The 20,121-nt window shown below is 40.4% G+C and overlaps 1 protein-coding gene across 1 annotated transcript in view; it reads right to left on the bottom strand.

Annotated features, from left to right (window-relative positions):
- LOC131682678 (uncharacterized) overlaps positions 1–10,085 on the bottom strand; it is a 44,455-nt gene extending 34,370 nt beyond the window's left edge. Inside the window, exons 1-3 of the mRNA XM_058964348.1 lie at positions 9,856–10,085; positions 9,600–9,796; positions 9,287–9,538 (exon numbers count right to left, since the gene is read on the bottom strand). Of these exons, the coding sequence (XP_058820331.1) occupies positions 9,287–9,538; positions 9,600–9,796; positions 9,856–10,033 (627 nt within the window). The 5' untranslated portion in view covers positions 10,034–10,085. The remainder of the gene's footprint in view (positions 1–9,286; positions 9,539–9,599; positions 9,797–9,855) is intronic.
- Positions 10,086–20,121: the final 10,036 nt, after the last annotated feature.

The raw sequence follows: 20,121 nt of genomic DNA, 5'->3' as shown, positions 1-20,121 counted from the left end.
CGGGCTTTATTGCTACAATGGGAGGCTGTGTGTCCCAATTGTTTGCAATTGGTACAGTTCATGACCCGCGGCACAAATAGACGAACAGGTAGACGAACCTTGTCAAAGAGGAGGTAATTGTGCAGGGCAGAGCCAGCGAAGGTCACCCGATAAGAGTCTGAGTTGACGTATATTTTCTTGCCGTCAGCTGCGACTGATGCTGAATGCAAACGTTTGCATTCCAGTATCTTCACTGGCTTAAGCATTATATTTGATTTATTATTACTATAATTGTACTAAAAAATAAATATTTTACATTAAGTAGTATAGTCCTACGTCTACAGCTCGTGCAACCCCATAGGGCTGCCCCTTGTAGTTTTTTAGTACATTTATAGTAATAATAAATCAAATATATTTCTTACGTATGGTTTAATCACAACTAATCAACATCGAATATTATATATTGAACCAAACCTTCTTGGTTATCAGATCATTTCATTTGTAGTAGGTGATCGAATCCGATTAAACTTATTTAAGAAGATCTGAGGAAAGAAGACAGAAAACTGTGACCGAACTAATATCTGGAACTAAATCTTTATAGCATAAGATTAGCTTGTAAAAACTTTTCGATTGTTTGTGGTAAAAAACCCGGACCAGTGAAGAAAAATCAAATTTTAGACAATATAATCACATTTCATGTATAGACCAAGCATTCTAGTTATATTTTGCCATTATGTAACTTTCCTAAAGTACGCATACAAATCTCACTGCATTCGCTATCATATATCGAAACTATAAATATACAAGAATCGAAAACAATTTTATATATGGACAAGATGCGTTTTTGCAACGGTTTTTCAAGTGGCAGTGTCATTCGTTATCGAGCACTGAGTCGAGATAGAAGTCTTTTGTCATCGGTCCGTACACTCTATAGCGACAAATAGTGTTAATCCGCGTTCAAGGTTATTTGCACACTCTGCGCCTAGTTGAGGTTTCAGTATTTTTTCCCTTCTTTTGTGTTTCTGTTTCGAGTACCGTTAGCCGGTCAGTGAAGTGAAGCAGTGTTCTTCTAGTAAGCCGTCTGGATACCGTTACCTACACAAGCTAAGTATTAGTTTTCGTTTCCCCTTCTTGATTGTCTTAATAACGTGCACTGGGCAATAGGCCCGTGCAAAAATGACTTCCCCTGACGGCGGTTCATCTCAAGGTGAGATGGACGTCGAAATAAAATCGGCTCCCCGGCTCAAGGTATATCCGAGCTCGGCCACCGGGCCATTTGTGATCTTCTTTCGGACCAAAGAAAAAAAGTGTTTGAATCTGTTGCAGATTTCTCGAGTTCTGACGGATCGGTATTCGGCCGTGACAGAAATATCGAAAATTCGCCCTGATAAGCTTCGGGTGGTGGTTAACAGTTCAACTCAGGCAAACGATATTGCTGGCTACGAGCCCTTTACGAAGAAGTACAGGGTGTATATTCCAGCTAGCAGGGTTGAAGTCAGTGGGGTCGTTTCCGATTCGAGTCTGAATTGCGAGGACCTGCTAAAATATGGGACTGGCTGTTTCAAAGACCCCATGCTTAAGCCAGTGAAGATACTGGAATGCAAACGTTTGCATTCAGCATCAGTCGCAGCTGACGGCAAGAAAATATACGTCAACTCAGACTCTTATCGGGTGACCTTCGCTGGCTCTGCCCTGCCCAATTACCTCCTCTTTGACAAGGTTCGTCTACCTGTTCGTCTATTTGTGCCGCGGGTCATGAACTGTACCAATTGCAAACAATTGGGACACACAGCCTCCCATTGTAGCAATAAAGCCCGCTGTGGGAAATGCGGTGGGAATCATGCGGATGATTCCTGTGGTAGAGATGTCGAAAACTGCCTCTACTGTGGGGGAAACCCACATGATCTCCCTTCATGTCCCGCGTACAAACAGCGCGAGGAAAAACTTAAGCGTTCCCTTCAGGGACGCTCTAAGCGATCTTTTGCAGAAATGCTTAAGATAGCTACGCCACCTGTCTCTACGAACATCTTTACCAACTTGTCTACTGACGAAGGCGACTGTGATGAACTCCAGGAGGGAACATCTTCTGCTGTGCCTAGAAGTAGTAGAAACAGGAAGAACATTTCCTCTTCCAAGCTTCGTCGTAAAGGCCAGAAGGTGTCTCTTCATGGTCCCCCTAAAATAACTACTCAAGGAAGTACTGGTGCAAAACCGAAGCAAATCGCTCCCGGTCTCAGTAACCTGAGCTCAGAAAAGGAGTTCCCAGCACTTCCAGGAACATCAAAAACCCCAAGTGTTCCCATATCTCAGCCAGAGAAAGAAAACAGTGCTGGCTTAATAAATTTCTCTGACAATGTGGACCGTATTCTTACAGCGTTAAACATTTCTGACCCCCTTAAAAGTATCTTGATAAGCTTTCTCCCCGCAGTAAAAACATTTTTGATGCAGTTCACTGCGAAATGACCCCTTCTTTCAGCGATTGTATCCTTCGATGGCTAATTCATCGAACGAGGTCAAGGATTTAATCACTGTTCTACAGTGGAATTGCAGAAGCATTATCCCGAAAATCGATTCGTTTAAAATCTTACTAAATAATTTGAAATGCGATGCATTCGCCCTATGCGAGACATGGCTCACTTCAGAAATAACCCTACACTTCCACGATTTTAATATTATTCGCTTGGATCGAGAAGACTCTTACGGAGGAGTACTTTTGGGGATCAAAAAGTGCTATTCTTTCAATCGGATCGACCTCCCCTCGACACCAGGCATTGAAGTTGTCGCTTGCCAAACCAGAATTAAAGGCAAAAACCTTTGCATTGCTTCCACCTACATCCCCCCTAGAGCCTCAGTTAGCCACCGACGGCTTTGCGATATTGCGGAACTCCTCCCCGCACCGAGGCTAGTTTTAGGTGACTTCAACTCCCACGGCACGGCATGGGGTTGCCTTCATGACGATAATCGATCTACCCTACTCCATGAGCTTTGCGACAACTTCAATATGACTATTTTGAATACGGGTGAAATGACACGGATTCCTGCCCCTCCAGCGCGACCGAGCGCCTTAGATCTGTTCCTCTGCTCGACCTCGCTGCGGTTAGATTGCATGTGGAAGGTAGTCTCTGATCCCCACGGCAGCGACCATCTGCCAATCGTAATTAATATTGCTAACGGTTCAGGGCCACCGAATACAATCAATGTTTCGTATGACCTCACACGAAATATTGATTGGAAGAGCTACGCGTCCGCGATATCCGACAAAATCGAGTGCACTCAAGAGCTTCCTCCGGAGGAAGAGTACGGGTTCCTGGCTGGCTTGATTCTCGATACCGCGATTCAAGCTCAGACTAAACGCGTACCAGACGCGAATTCACGCGGGCGTCCTCCCAATCCATGGTGGGACAAAGAGTGCTCAGACGTGTACGCGGAGAAGGCCGCTGCGTATAAGACCTTCCGGGACGACGGGCTGCCAGCTAGCTACCGACAGTACGCGATGGCGGAAACGCGCATGAAGAGTTTGATAAAAGCCAAAAAACGTAGCTACTGGCGCCGGTTCGTCGACGGACTAACGAGAGAAACATCGATGAGCACTCTTTGGAGTACGGCCCGGCGCTTACGAAACCGAAACAGTACTAATGAGAGCGTGGAATATTCAAACCGTTGGATATTCGATTTTGCCAAGAAGGTTTGTCCGGATTCCGCCCCGGCACAGAAGATCTACCGCGCCGCGTCCCCTCACAATAACGCGAACGAAACACCGTTTTCGATGGTGGAGTTCTCACTTGCTCTCTTATCATGTAACAATAAAGCCCCAGGGCCAGACAGAATCAAATTTAACTTGTTAAAGAATCTGCCAGACTCTGCCAAGAGACGCTTGTTGAATTTATTTAATAAGTTTCTTGTGGGTAATATTGTCCCTCATGACTGGAGGCAAGTGAAGGTCATCGCCATTCAAAAACCAGGAAAACCAGCCTCCGACCACAACTCGTATCGACCGATTGCGATGCTGTCCTGTATCCGAAAGTTGTTCGAGAAAATGATCTTGTTTCGCCTCGATAATTGGGTTGAAGCAAATGGCTTACTGTCAGATACACAATTTGGTTTCCGCAAAGGCAAAGGGACGAACGATTGTCTTGCAATGCTCTCAACAGAAATTCAAATGGCTTATGCTAGCAAAGAGCAGATGGCATCAGTTTTCCTAGATATAAAGGGGGCTTTTGATTCAGTTTCTATCACAATTCTTTCTGAGAAGCTGCACCAGCATGGTCTTTCACAGACTCTAAACAACTTTTTGCTAAACTTGCTGTCTGAAAAACATATGCATTTTTCGCATGGTGATTTATCGACATCACGAATTAGCTACATGGGTCTTCCCCAGGGCTCATGTCTAAGCCCCCTTCTCTATAACTTTTACGTGAATGACATTGACGAATGTCTTGTCAATTCCTGCACGCTAAGACAGCTTGCAGATGACGGTGTGGTCTCTATTACAGGTCCCAAAGCCGTCGATCTGCAAGGACAATTGCAAGATATCTTGGACAATTTGTCTGCTTGGGCCCTCCAGCTAGGTATCGAGTTCTCCACGGAGAAAACTGAGCTAGTCGTATTTTCAAGGAAGCGTGAACCAGCGCAACTACAGCTTCAATTAATGGGTCAAACTATTGCTCAGGTTTCAACTTTCAAATATCTCGGGGTCTGGTTCGACTCTAAAGGAACCTGGAGATGTCACATTAGGTATCTGAAACAGAAGTGCCAGCAAAGGATCAACTTTCTCCGTACAATAACCGGAACATGGTGGGGTGCCCACCCAGGAGACCTGATCAGGCTGTACCAAACAACAATATTGTCGGTGATGGAGTACGGGAGTTTCTGTTTCCGCTCCGCTGCGAACATGCATTTCATCAAACTAGAGCGAATCCAATATTGTTGTTTGGGTATTGCTTTGGGTTGCATGCACTCGACACATACGATGAGTTTAGAAGTGCTGGCGGGCGTCCTTCCGCTGAAAAATCAATTTTGGGACCTCTCATATCGATTGCTCATCCGATGCGATATCTTGAACCCGTTAGTAATTGCAAATTTCGAAAGGCTTGTCGAGCTCAATTCTCAAACCCGATTTATGTCCTTGTACTTCGATTACATGGCACAAAATATCAATCCTTCTTCATACTATCCCAACCGTGTCAATCTCTTTCATGCTTCTGATTCAACTGTATTCTTCGACACATCCATGAAAGACGAGATTCGTGGAATCCCGGATCACATACGTCCGCAAGTGATCCCAAGCATCTATCATAGTAAATTTCGAGAAGTCGACTGCAACAAGATGTTTTACACCGACGGATCAAGCCTCGACGGGTCCACTGGCTTCGATATATTCAATCAACACCTCACCGCCTCATTCAAACTCAATGATCCTGCTTCAGTTTACGTCGCAGAACTTGCTGCTATTCAGTATACCCTTGGGATCATTGATACTTTGCCCACCGATCATTACTTTATTGTCTCGGATAGCCTCAGCTCAATCGAGGCTCTCCGTTCAATGAAACCTAGAAAGCACATTCCATATTTTCTGGGGAAAATCTGGGAGCGCCTGCGTGCTTTGTCTGTAAGATCGTACAAGATTACCTTAGTTTGGGTTCCCTCGCATTGCTCCATTCCAGGTAATGAAGAAGCGGACTCTTAAGCTAAGGCGGGCGCTTTACAAGGTGACATATATGAAAGACCAATTAGCTTCAGCGAATTTTTCAGTATTACTCATCAGAGAACCCTCGAAAGTTGGCAAACTTCATGGAGCAATGGTGAACTGGGAAGGTGGCTACATTCGATAATCCCTAAGGTATCGACGAAACCTTGGTTCAGGGGGATGGATGTGGGTCGGGATTTCATTCGCGTGATGTCTCGACTCATGTCCAATCACTACACGCTGGACGCACATCTCCGGCGTATTGGGCTCGTGGTCAGCGGTATCTGCGCTTGTGGCAACGGTTATCACGAAATCGAACATATTGTCTGGGCATGCGCCGAGTACTGTTCTGCCAGATCTCAACTATTCGATTCCCTTCGGGCCCGAGGAAGATCACCCAATGTCCCGGTCCGAGATGTACTAGCAAACCGCGATATTCTCTACATGTCCCTTATATACACGTTCCTCAAAACCATCAATATCCAAATTTAAATGCCCCTATCTTTTCTCTTATCATTCCCAGAAGTGCCCTCTTCCGCCTACCGTACCCCAACGATGGTTTGATACGATTCCAAGACGAGACAAAACATCTGTCGAATGAACCAACAACACGAGATCTACAGTACAACATCACACGCGCAACGCGGTGTGTTTCCGATCCGTATCTGAGCCGTACTACGAAATCGTCTGGAGGAACCCCTACCGGCTCGAGGAAAACCGCCCGGCGTCCCAATACTTGATGCATCCGTTCGAATCTGTAATCCTGGCCGTTGATTCCTGATGCCGGAAACTGAAAGTTTATATCCCCCCCCGTTCAGCCTTGTCCACCCTCTCCCATGTCTCTGATACACAGATGTATGACTTCACCCCCTTCTCCCCTTGAATATCTTCCCAAAACTTATGTGCCCCCCTATCTTCTAGTTTTAGTTGATCAATCGGTTCGAATCTGTAATCCTGGCCGTTGATTCCTGATGCCGGAAACTGAAAGTTTATATCCCCCCCCCCTTTCAGCCTTGTCCACCCTCCCTCCAATGTCTCTGATACACAGATGTATGACTTCACCCCCTTCTCCCCTTGAGTATCTTCCCAAAACTTATGTGCCCCCCTATCTTCTAGTTTTAATTGATCAATATTTAAACTCGTTAAGAAATGCACAACAGTACCACTACTTTAAAATAACCCTAATTATTTCCCCTAATCTTGAACCACTCTCTCTAGTTATTTCTAGTTAATAAGCTTGTAAAATTTTCCGCTTAGTTAATAATTAGTTTCTCCTACAATCTCCCTTCTAAAAATCATAAAGTGAATTACTATAAAAAGAACACACAAAATGACCCGTCCCCCAAATCTTACGAATATTATATTATACCCTCTTTTATATGTATAAGTTAGCTGTAAAGCTTTTTTTATTTTCATTATATAAAACAAAATAATATTGAAATGTGTAACCCCCTAGTTTTAAGAAATTCAAAATGTAAAACAATGAAAAAATGGCACCTTTAAGCTAACGCATACGTGCCTTATCAAATAAACAAATTGAAAAAAAGTGGCAGTGTATTCATTCATTAATATGCTTTGTAGTATGTACCTATTAGTAGAATCAAAATACTATAGGCTGAGTGAAAATGAATCGCGTGAAGGGGAAATGAATCAATGAATTGATCGAACGTAAGTAATAAACTTTCGTTGCGCAATTTAGTAACAAATTAGATCTACCTACCTACACATTTACCTCAAACATTAAATCCAAGCGCACAAAGCAAAATGAATCAACGCTGATGATGATGGGTAGAGCGAAAGAGATAACTAATACCACGACACTATGTTAACCGTGTTTGCAAATGGAGCTCGCATGTACAAACTATTTTGTGTACGAATAATTATACATAAAAGTGCGCTGGAAACGAGCACAACACAAAAGATAGCATAGTGTTTGAACGGCAAGCACAGTCGCATTCACTGGGTAGCGTACCTCCACAGGCAGTGTAACGGACTTCTAACTCAGCTGCACTGGCTGTGAAAACACACAACGCAGTGATCTGCTTCGTCTGACGCTCAACAGGCAACTGAGCTGGTCTGGCGAAATCCGTCCGTTTAAATAGTCGATGATGACGTCATTCATAGAAGCGCAGCGCGCTAGGTACACAAATCTGTCGTGCTGGACTAGGGAAGCGCTATCTTCTGTGTGTAGATGCGCGATATTTTGACTAGGTTGCTCATTATTTCAATTTTTAATGCCATGATATCAAAAATCTTTGGGTTTATCTATCGGAAACTATTCTTAGAAGTATTTCGGAACGACATGAGCAAAAAAAATTGAAAATTCATCGTGAGATGGCTGAATAATATGCGTTTAAAATTGGACCACATACCATTTTTGTAGAATTTGCAACGTGCACCCCTATATCGAAAACAAAGACGTAGTCCTACGTCAAAATCGAAATTTATGAAACACAACCCTTTTATATTTCTTACTGCTACCTAAAGGTCCCGACAATAAGGAAAAATGATTACAGTACGTATTATTTCATTATTTTTTGTCATGATTTTTTTTTAATTTCGCTTGGTCATGTGTGCGATGGGGAGACCAGTAAAAACGATCACAGAAAAACTTTTATAACTTTTGAAAAATTAAATTAAAAATTCCGCAAAAATTCATTAACACGCACAATACCTTTGCACATCATATTTCAATTACTATTGAAGGATTGAGGGGCTTGCTCGGAAACACAAATAGTGGTTTCATTTTTTGGTGCTAATGTCAATCCGGTGCCAACTTAGTTCTGTTGCTTGAAGCGAATTCTAACCCTTATTCCCTTCTAAACCTCCAACTCCGTAATACCTATGGAAAAGTCTGACGAATCGATGTTCTTCCATTGAGTAGGTGAATAGTAAATACTTCTCTTAGTTTTTAGAAGAATGGGAGAAAATTTCGTTTAAATATACACAACTAGTGGACAGCACTCCAAAACATTTAAACACTATAACAAAAGTTACCACGCTGACTATTTTTTATAGAAATTTGAACTATTTAAAAAAAACGTGCTCCGTATAAGTATGACTTGAAGGAGTTATACACAAAGTTAACGAGAACCACTGAGCTAATTTCGTGATTTTTTAAAGGGTTTATATATAAATTTTATTTGAAACAGCGAAAGTCAATTTGATGATAATACTATCGAAGAAAATAAAAACAAGTTGTATTAAAAAACCAGCCAGAATTCCGGCTCATTTTCCGGTTGAACTAACTGGGTAAAAGCCGTTAATATTTCTCTAAAATGACCCAAACGTGATTTGTGAATGTATTTGATGTTGTAGTTTGACGAAAGCTATCTAGATGTGTTATATTTTACCTTGGTGCAGGAAAAAACTTAAATATTACGCATATGTTACACCTACATGTTGTTATACCGATATACTGCCGCTCTACGCATAATTGTCCATGGGTATAGGGATTCCCTTAGCACATGGGACAGTTATGCTTCTAGCGGCAGTATACTGCAACAACAAAAACGAAAGCACTCACTCGGAAATACATTATCCAACATAAATTCGTAGCAAAAAGCATTGTGCCACTCAAACTCATAAGCTGTTAAAAGACATCGAAAAATTTCTGTTTACCTGATACACAAACACAACACCAATCTGCGCGACGAACCAAAACCATCCATATTCATCAAAACGGTAGTAGATAGTGAGTCCTTTTCCGCTATTCATCGCATAACATGCGATGATTCCAGAAAATAAGCTTACAACGAGCAGCGATGAAGCACCAACGATGATCTCATGAAGCTCCAATTCCGGAGAGAGAAACTTTTCTGGTTGGCATTTCCATTCGTGAGCTTTATCCCGTCTCTTGATATAAAAATACCACTGTTGGTGGAAAGCAAAATTATAAGGCAAAATTAAGGTGACTCGCAATCTAATAACCTACGTGAATGAAGCCGCCAATCGAAAAGTATATTAAGTACGAGCCGACAACAGCCGCTATCAAAAAGTACGTCAAACCATGTAGATTATATGACGCCAGGATGGAGTGCACCGAATCAATTCGCTGTGCTTCATTCGCCTTATTAGTGGATGCACCGTTAAGTTGTTTCAGCAAGTGCACAGCGATAATAATCCAATCACCTGGAATGCACGTGAACTTATTTCAGACCATTTGCAAAACATCTGAACAATACTCTTACCTTTGATAGCTGATGCAAAAAACAGAACAGCTGAACTTATAATAAGATTGCGTAGATACTGAGGCAGAATACTCCATATTAAACTTAACCGACTGGAACACTTTTCTGACCACCGTACCCCTTCCAACAAGGGGTTTCGAAAAGTGTTAGCCTGTCGAGATTTGGTACGAGTCGCCATGTTAACGAGGATTATTCAAATTTAAAAATCGAACCGCGTTTCGTTCGCACGGCCGGACGAAAGGCAACTGAATTAATTTAGGTGCTCGCGAATTCTGACAGTTATTTCGGGATATTGCTAATCGTTATCGAACTGTTGACTAATTGATACGGAAAAATATTTTTGAATTATCGATTGTTTGAAAAAAGAAAGGAATAGTGTTAGTGCAAAATACAGCTATATGTTGAGGTCTGACCGAAGCTGTGTACAAATGAACGGAGATTTAGAGTCATGCTTGAATTTCAAAATTTTCTGCTAAGTACAATTGCTTATTTTCGGGCTTATTTATTTGAATGACAACAGATTGTATTAGGCATTGTTAAACTTTCATTGGATTAATATTTCTTTAGACTCCGAATAATAGCGCGAACGTTTTACGGTTTATCCAATGATTCACTTGTGCCTTTTTCTTAGCGGAGAAGCATTAGCTGCGTTGTTCAGAGGTGCAATATCTCAAATTCAGTTCCCTAGCTCTGCATGAATTTATCGAAACCAGTACTCACTTCCAAGCCGATTGAAGTTTTACGCAGAATCAAATGCTATCAGCATTCATTTGTTATACGTAGACAAATTAATGGCAGAAGGTGACATCGTTTATATTTAACAATAACTGCGTATTCTACGCCAGGTGAACTTTTGCATTATATTACCAGCAGAGTTAAAAATAATCGACTCTCTTATTTGACGGTTGAAAATGAATCTGTTGCGACTCGTGATGAATATAAAAAATCTAAATAGGGTAAAGTGCCTATTTTCACCATACTAAGCAGGGTGCCTCACTAATTTATTAATTTCTCGGCCTACAATCAATGGAATGCATAAAAATTGACATCAACAGCTTGGCTTCGTTGTTAAGAACCAATATAATAACACAAAAGCGCTGAAAACAGTGAAATTCTCGTGTTTGATCTCAACGAAAACTCGAATCGAAAGCCCCTATTGTTGCGCTACCATTTGACTCAATGCGTTGAACAAAGATGGTAGACACTGCTCTAACCAACGGTTTCAAATGGGTAGGGGGATAATAGAAACATGGCGATAATGGGCTCATCACCCTATCTGGATAAATGTTATCAAAAGTTGGTAAAGAATATAAAACAATAATTATCATCGCTTTCATTGTGCCAGGGCCTACTTTGATGCGTTTGATTCGTTCTTGCATGTTCTCTTCATGCAATATTCGGAGACGAATGAAAACCTGCTTGAATGCATGGGCGGCTGGTTCATTTGACGTTTTCGTTAGCCTTACTGAATATTGAAGATGAATGCGGCTGAATATGATCAATTTCCATTCAATGAATTTGAATATTTTTAACTCTGATTACTAGCATAAAAATACAATTCAGTTTGTAACTGAAGTTGAACTCGAACCGATTGAATAACTGAATGAATGCGCTGCACTGAACGAATGACGAGGCACACAATCGAAACATACCCTTCAGCGTGGCGGGTATGAAGTGAATTTTGTTGCTCTTTCAAGCTCACCTAGAAAATATTTCTGAGCTTGTCCTCCGAAACTTAAGAATCAATCAGGCTGCCGTCTCTTGCAGTTTAGCCAGTGATGGTGATTGATGAAAATATTGATGCAAAATAATACAATGAACGTCGAATGTTGTATACTGAACTAATCGTCCATACTATTTGTAGTAGGCGATCAATTCCAAATACATAACGCGTCAAATAAAACTTTTCATTCGTCAATAAATGCTGTACTACGTGATGTCAAAGGCAACTCAGCATTGACTGAAGATCGGGCCAATGGTGATGTTTTCTTATCGCAGTCGACAACTTTCGATGCTTGATGAATGAATCAAAAAGCATTCGTTGAAATTTTATGGGCTTAAAAATAAGGATATTTTGGCATCAATCGTTCTCGGCTAGAAAAGTACTGAAAAGATAAGAATCGAAGATAGTGTAGCATACTCAGAATGAAAAATGATCACGCGGAATAAATTATTGAAATTAGTACCGTTTATACGCATGAGCACACTGGGCCAGGGCCCAGGGCTTTTAGGGGCCCCAACATAGGATGAATTAAGAATCATTCTGAAGGCTATGTTCTTTAGCGTGTGGGGTAACAATGGATCAGTTGCCCGGATTTACTTATTGCACCTTATCCCATGTGACGTTTAAAGAGAATTAGACAATCAAGTGAAGTGTTGGTAGCGGTAGGAAACAAGACACTACATGGCCGGGATGGCATTGGACTAATTCAAACGTCAACCCAACATTTAGATTCAAGTTTCAAATCATTTTGAGCAAAAACAATGAAATGTTTTCTACAACACGTATAGAAAGATCTAAAGGCACCAAGCAGGAGCCGCAACCAACAAGGTGGCAAAATTTGCATAAGGAAGCTGTATAGAAAGAAGATGTCGAAATTCGGTACGCAATCCTTGTTTGGCAAGCGATCCGCGCATGTGGCAAATTGTCATTTGTTCATCACATCAGGGATTGTGAATGGACAAATCTACATAAAAACCTCTAAATATGACTCCTGGACTTCTTGAGGTCCCAACGATATTTTCGCGGCCAGATTAGGCATTTTCCACTATGTCGTCGAAATCTGGTACAGAATCAATTATGTTATTTTTACGACACCTCGCCTTACCATAATATACTGGCTCAAATGGAACGTTGGTAGTCGAGGATGTGTGCCTCACGGTAGCGTGCCTTCGATCTGTTTCCTATTTCGACTGTTTTACATGACTGCTATTGAAATGAATTCTTTTAACTTAAATTTTTATTCATTTATGTTTGGGTTTACATTTTGTATAATATTGCAGTCTAAGTGATATAGCATCCTTCTCGTCTTTGGTGAGCTTCGTTGGCAAATAGTTGCATTTCTGTTTGTGACTGAATGTGAATGAACTGCTAATAGTTGTGGTAGTGAATTGTTGAAATGAATTGTGTTGCTCATATTGATAGGTTCGAGTAATTTCGATGTTTCGCTATGTTTATTTGTTTACCTAACAATGAAGGTATTGAAAATTTGTACTTTCGAAAGGTGAAAAGGTTAATTATTGTTATTATTTATTTTTTTTCCTTCACTCTCCTTCCGCACTGAGTGCCTATGAACGACACCATAGGGGCGACCATACCATCAAAACCTTAGATTTGCCACTTAACTACCGGCGCCGTCTTTGAGAAGCTAGTTAGTTGAATATGAAAATATTAATATTACTTTTAATCTACTTGTTTGCTATTTTCGCCTCTCCGAACCGCTCACTATAAAAGAAGGCACAAAACTTCTGTCAGAATATATAACAAAATCTACCTGGCCAACAATTTGGGCATGAAGAGACACTATTTCAAAGAATTGTTCTATTCCTGCAGCGGAAAATGCGAATATTTAAAAAGAATTAACATCGAATCATGTACTTAGATTCGACTTAATATCGATTGATTTCAATGGCTGCAATATTAAATATTGTTGTTATAACTCGCTCCTTCACGGTAAGACAAAAACTTGCGTGGCGCATAAGTGAAGGTTGTAACCTAATTCAAACGTCGGTCCGTTTAACTTCCCATTACAGTCACTTGGTAGTCTTTGGACATCTTTTCATTTACCTTGCATTTGCGGTCAAATTCTAAGTGCTTTGATCTTATTTGTAGTTATCGCAACCAGAGTCAGGATGGCTGCTGCTTGAAGCTGTGGTGCTACTACGACGACGTTGAAACTCAGCGTGCCTAATACCGCCTTTCTGCTGTTCGTTGCTTGCTAATCACCGGCGACTAAGTTTCGATAGCATCGGCGACTATGGCACGTTGCATTCAGCGGTAATAGAACTGATGTTAGATTGGACCTGACTTTTCGATGCCGGTTGGCGCGTCTCATAAAAATATTTTTGCTGACAAAAACGATGGGTTTTAAATATTTTTTTTAAAACGATGGGTCCGTTTCTTTGTAGTTTCCATGGCACCGCAAGTGCGGTAAACTAGTATGATTTTATGGGCATCCAAAAAACCCTGGGTCTTTTAACCACAGTCTGGTATACCCATGCGCAAAAAAGGCACCGACAAAATTTATATCACGAAAAAGAATAAATAATTGCTACTTTAAGGGTTTATGTACAAAATTGGAGCTCAAACAATCAAAATTTGCTGAAAGTTTATATTTTTAATTAACGGGTATTATTAGTTAAATAAGAAAAGAGAATGATTTTAATACCTTTCTGTAATTAAAGTAAAGTGCTCTCTGAACTCCCTAGAAATGGATGGCATGTTTCTTTTCGCTCGGGTGCTGTCAGTTCAATCGAAGATGGCGTCGAAATAGCAAGCACTCAGCGAGCGTGTTGTACGGTTTTACGAAACGCGTGGTTATCGTGGAAAAACGTTTACGGTAGACGGCTTTCAAGACGAAAACGTGCCCGTGAGTACAGTTTACCGGATCCTGACATCCCTGAGCGTGGAGCGGAAGGCCAGTAGCGACCGAAAATATCACTGCTCCCATACCTTGTTTCACCGAACCCTCAAGATGGAGGACATCATCTTTTGCCGCTCATGCTGTAGCTAAACAAAAACTAAAAATCAAATGACCTAAGAAAACCTGGAAATGTTTATACAAGTTTAAAAAACCTGTTTTAATCCACCTAGTGGTGCAATTGTGCCTTTCTCATGTCTTTAAACTATGAGTCTATGGCTGGTTTGGTTATGTTCGTTTCAATTATGGAAACATCTACTACATTCTTAGTACACTTTACACCAACACACAATAGTACAATGAGGGGTGATCTAAGGGGAATTTAAATTGGCGGTGACCGATGAGGGGGGGGGGGTGTTAATTTCTCCTGTTAAAACCCAGAAACCTTATGTCAATGCCGGGATTAGGTTGACGATTTTTAGAGTGATTGCATATCCTCTATATGAGAAAGGCAAAAAGCTACGTCATTTGTGCATGACCCCTTAGCTGACAAACAGCTAAAATATATATTTTCGAAATCTGGACGGATCTGATATTTTCAGATTTGGATGAATCTGAAGCTGACAAGTCCATACAAGTTACAAATAGTGTTATAACTAGTGTGCTGCCTATAATCGCAAGTCAGTCCCATGTGGATAGGGAACCCCATACAGCATGGGACTGACTTACGATTATGGGCAGTGCATTAGGAAAATATTGCAGATTTAAAATAACTCATTTGCTCCTTTTATAAACTGGCTGTCCAAAAATGGACGAAAGCAAACAGAATAAAATCGAACATGATTTTTAATTATTCGAGTTGTTTGAAACACCCAAAGAACATCAATTTGAAAGAACAATGGACTAGTTCGCTATGGACGTGTGTGGCAAAGATCTATTTTGCGGAGAGTACAGTCGCAATGAGACGAGAAGGTATTTATGGAACATTGTTGTCATGTTGTTGTACGTGTACCATTACATTGTACGATTGATAGATTATAGTGAAGACCCGCTTTTATCAGCCCACGATTTTGTCAGCCTCATATGAAAATTGATAGTTAGTAGTTCGATGAGCTCTAGCAGACGAACCAAGTCGAATTCGAGCAATTTTTTTCTTGAGCATATTTTTCTTATCTTAGAGATCCTTAATAAGAAAAAATCCAAATGTTAATTTTATTTTAAATTTTGCGCTGTCTGACCCTATTAAGCGAAATATATCAGTGGCGGATCCAGGGGGAGGGTCCTGGGGGTCCGGACCCGCTCCGAAATTTTTTAACCTTTTGAGAAATTTTAAATTAGTTTTAATTTTATACTAGTTTTAAACATAAAATCATTTGAAACCAAATTTTACCACCAAAACTGATTTTCATTAAATTAGTTTTTGACGTATAATTTATTGTACAAAATAAAAAATTTCGGACCCCTCCCGAATTTTTTTTCTAGATCCGCTCCTGAAATATATACTAAATAATCGGAAAGAATCATGAAACTATATCTTGGGACTAGAGAAGAATATTTTAAGAGCTTCTGTTTGTTAAAATGAAAGAAAAATATATGTCCTGATTTTGTCAATATCCCCGTTTTAACAGCCTAAAACTCACCAAAGGGCTGTTAAAAACGTATCTTCACTGAATTAGAATTGTCTAAAATTGATGCAAGTTATTATGAAAATTCTGCTAACTTGAGTGCTTATGCTACAGAATTTGCGAAGTTAAAGGCTGATGAAGTACTATCTCTGATAGTCGACACTAAGCTAACGAGGCATCAATACTTATTAATTTGCGCATAAGTAGTAGAAAGGCGCATTTTAATATTTGGCTAGATTATAAGAGAAGCGCTTTTTCTAAAGATACTTCTAGTTTTCCAATCTGTGTACTTCGCATCCTTGCTCTCATTTGAGTACTATGGCTCTAAATTTTCAAAACTTTTCCCAGTAATCTCAAGCTAATTAAATGTCTTTAAAATGTAAAAAAGTGTTATACCTATATCGAAAATACAGCTAAGAAATCAACCGAATTGAGGCTAGCCTAAACACACAATTAATAAAATCGTCGATTAAAACCAACAAACGATACCGAGTTGATAGCTGAAAGTCATAGTAAGAATGTCGATAGATTCTATCATCTTATATAAAATTTGTAGTAAAAAACCTATTTTAATCCACCTAGCGGTGCAATTGTGCCTTTCTCAATCATGAATCACGAGAATGTGAAAATTTTGAAAAAGAAAAAACAGCCATGGTAATATTGAACTGAAAAAAGGTGCGAAATCGGCAAAGTCCCAAAAAGTCGATTCTTATAAAAAAAAATTTTTCGAGATAACATAAAATCTCGACGTTTCATGCATTTTAAAGATGTTTGGCATCAAAAATACGAATTCGATTTCTGAAATTTCATGAGGTCCCCGCTTTGAAAAAAAAATTTGAGTTCCGGCTTATATGGGAATTTCATATGTGACCGGACGATTTAGTCTATATTTCCGGACCCATACAAGCGATCCGTGCGAAATTTTATTGACATCTATGGGGATATTATAGCTATCATTTGGGACTAAGTTTGTGAAAATCGGCCCAACCATTTTCGGGAAACTGATGTGAGTTCGTAAATTTTGAAAGATGGCCGCTTTTCCCGGGCACTTCCGGAACCGTCTATGGTGGTCAATGTAGTCAACGAAAGTTTGGTTGGCCGTCGGTGACCTAGAACAGCAAATTTAAGTTGTTTGAGAGACATTTTAGCGAAATTTTTACCTTTTTTGCTTTCATCGGAGTATCGGTTTGAATCACAATTTGCTATGTGATCGCACGCCACAACTCCGGAACCGGAAGTCGGATCGGGATGAAATTAAATAGCCATTTACGGGGACGCAATACCTTTCATTTGAGGCCAAGTTTAGTCGAATCGGTCTAGCCATCTCCGAGAAACCGATGTGACTGTTATTCTGAATTTAGATACTTCCGCCGGGGCTTCCGGAACCGAGGATGGTGGCCAATGTGGCCAAATAGACTTTGAATGGATGTTAGTGACCTAATACTACAAATCGAAGCAGTTGTGGTCATATTTTGGAAAATTTTTCGCCTTTATACATTCATTGCAGAATTTATTAAAATCGACATTTTCTGCGTGTTCGTACTTATCACCCTGTAATTCCGGAACCGGAAGTCGGATCCATTAGAAATTCAATAGCAGCCTATGGGAACGTTGCACCTTTCATTTGAGACTAAGTTTGTCAAAATCGGTTCAGCCATCTTTGAGAAAAATGAGTGACATTTTTGGTCACATACACACACACATACACACACACATACATACATACACACATACATACACACACAGACATTTGCCGAACTCGACGAACTGAATCGAATGGTATATGTCACTCGGCCCTCCGGGCCTCCGTTAAAATGTCGGTTTTCAGAGCAATTGCAATACCTTTCTATTGAGAAAGGCAAAAAGGTGCGAAATCGGCAAAGTCCCAAAAAGTCGATTTTCATAAAAAAAAATTTTTCGAGATAACATAAAATCTCGACGTTTCATGCATTTTAAAGATGTTTGGCATCAAAAATACGAATTCGATTTCTGAAATTTCATGGGGTCCCCCCTTTGAAAAAAAAAATTGAGTTCCGGCTTATATGGGAATTTCATGTGTGACCGGACCGTTCAGTCTATATTTCCGGAACCATACAAGCGGTCCGTGCGAAATGTTACAGACATCTGTGGGGATAATATAGCTATCATTTGGGACTAAGTTTGTGAAAATCGGCCCAACCATTTCCGAGAAACTGATATGAGTTTGCTAGTTATGAAAGATGGCCGCTTTTCCCGGGCACTTCCGGAACCGTCTATGGTGGTCAATGTAGTCAACGAAAGTTTGTTTGGCCGTCGGTGACCTAGAACTGCAAAGTTAAGTTATTTGAGAGACATTTTAGCGAAATTTTTACCTTTTTTGCTCCCATCGGGGTATCGGTTTGAATCACAATTTGCTATGTGATCGCACGCCACAACTCCGGAACCGGAAGTCGGATCGGGATGAAATTAAATAGCCATTTACGGGGACGCAATACCTTTCATTTGAGGCCAAGTTTAGTCGAATCGGTCTAGCCATCTCCGAGAAACCGATGTGACTGTTAGTCTGAATTTGGATACTTCCGCCGGGGCTTCCGGAACCGATGATGGTGGCCAATGTGACCAAAGAGACTTTGAATGGCTGTTAATGACCTAGTACTACAAATCGAAGCAGTTGTGGTCACATTTTGGAAAAATTTTCACCATTATACATTCATTGCAGAATTTCTTAAATTCGACGTTTTCTGCGTGATCGTACTCATCACCCTGTAATTCCGGAACCGGAAGTCGGATCCATTAGAAATTCAATAGCAGCCTATGGGAACGTTGCACCTTTCATTTGGGACTAAGTTTGTAAAAATCGGTTCATCCATCTCTGAGAAAAGTGAGTGAGATTGTGTTCGCGTACACACACACAGACGCACATACACACACACATACATACACACACACATACATACACACACACAGACATTTGCCGAACTCGACGAACTGAATCGAATGGTATATGTCACTCGGCCCTCCGGGCCTCCGTTAAAAAGTCGGTTTTCAGAGCAATTGCAATACCTTTCTATTGAGAAAGGCAAAAAGTTACAGTTCACTAAAGTACGTTGAAATCTAATCCGCAAGGACCGAATAGACGACAATGAAATCAGATAATTTTTTTATGTTCTGCCAATAGTTGGTAATAAATACGAAATTTATTACCAACTATTGGCAAAACTTATATCATAAAATGTGACAGAATCAATTTATCACTATAAGATGAATTGATCTGATCTTCTCGATATCAAATTTGAGCTGAGCGACTCCAAATTCATTTATAATATATGGCTATGGGGCGAAATTCTCTGAAAATGTATATGGCGGATGAAGAGAATATAGGACAAAGGGGAGGGAGGGGGGGGCGGGTATGTAGAAAGAGATGGTGTGAGGGGAAGTTGAGAGGGGGCTGATGGAGTATGCAACACCCAACAGCATATTATACCCTCCATTTGAGATATGGTTTATGAAAATCGGTTCAGTCATCACCGATGTGACTAATTCTGGAATATGGCCAGGAACCCAAAAATTCCGGAACTGACAATAGTGGACATTATATTCAAAGAATCTTTGATGGGACATCAGTGATCTAGACTTGCAAATAGAAATGGATTTTTATCCTTTGAAGTATTACGATTTTACCGGTTTATATGGGAAATTTCTATGTGGTCGCAATAAATAACCTGTAACTCCGGAACCAAATGTCAGATACGAATGAAATTCAATAACAGTCCATGGGAGTATTGTATGTTTCATTTGAAACCAAGTTTATGAAAATCGGTCAAAAATTCCCTGAGAAAAAAAGGTGTGAGATTAACTTACGAACTTGAAAAGTACCCGGGGCATCAAGAACCGTCATAGGTGGCCAATGTGGTCAAAGCTGCTTAGAATGATCATTAGTGATCTAAACCCGCAAATTCGAGTTATGTTGCACCCTTTTTAATATGTATTACACCATTTGGACATCATGGTGCTACCATTTTATATGGGAATTTGCTGGGTGATCGCACTCTCCAACTCGTAACTCCGGAACCGGAAGTCCG

The sequence above is a fragment of the Topomyia yanbarensis genome, chromosome 2 (assembly GCF_030247195.1).
Source record: "Topomyia yanbarensis strain Yona2022 chromosome 2, ASM3024719v1, whole genome shotgun sequence".
Classification (NCBI taxonomy): Eukaryota; Metazoa; Arthropoda; class Insecta; order Diptera; family Culicidae; genus Topomyia; species Topomyia yanbarensis.
This window is presented reverse-complemented; position numbering and strand designations above follow the sequence as displayed.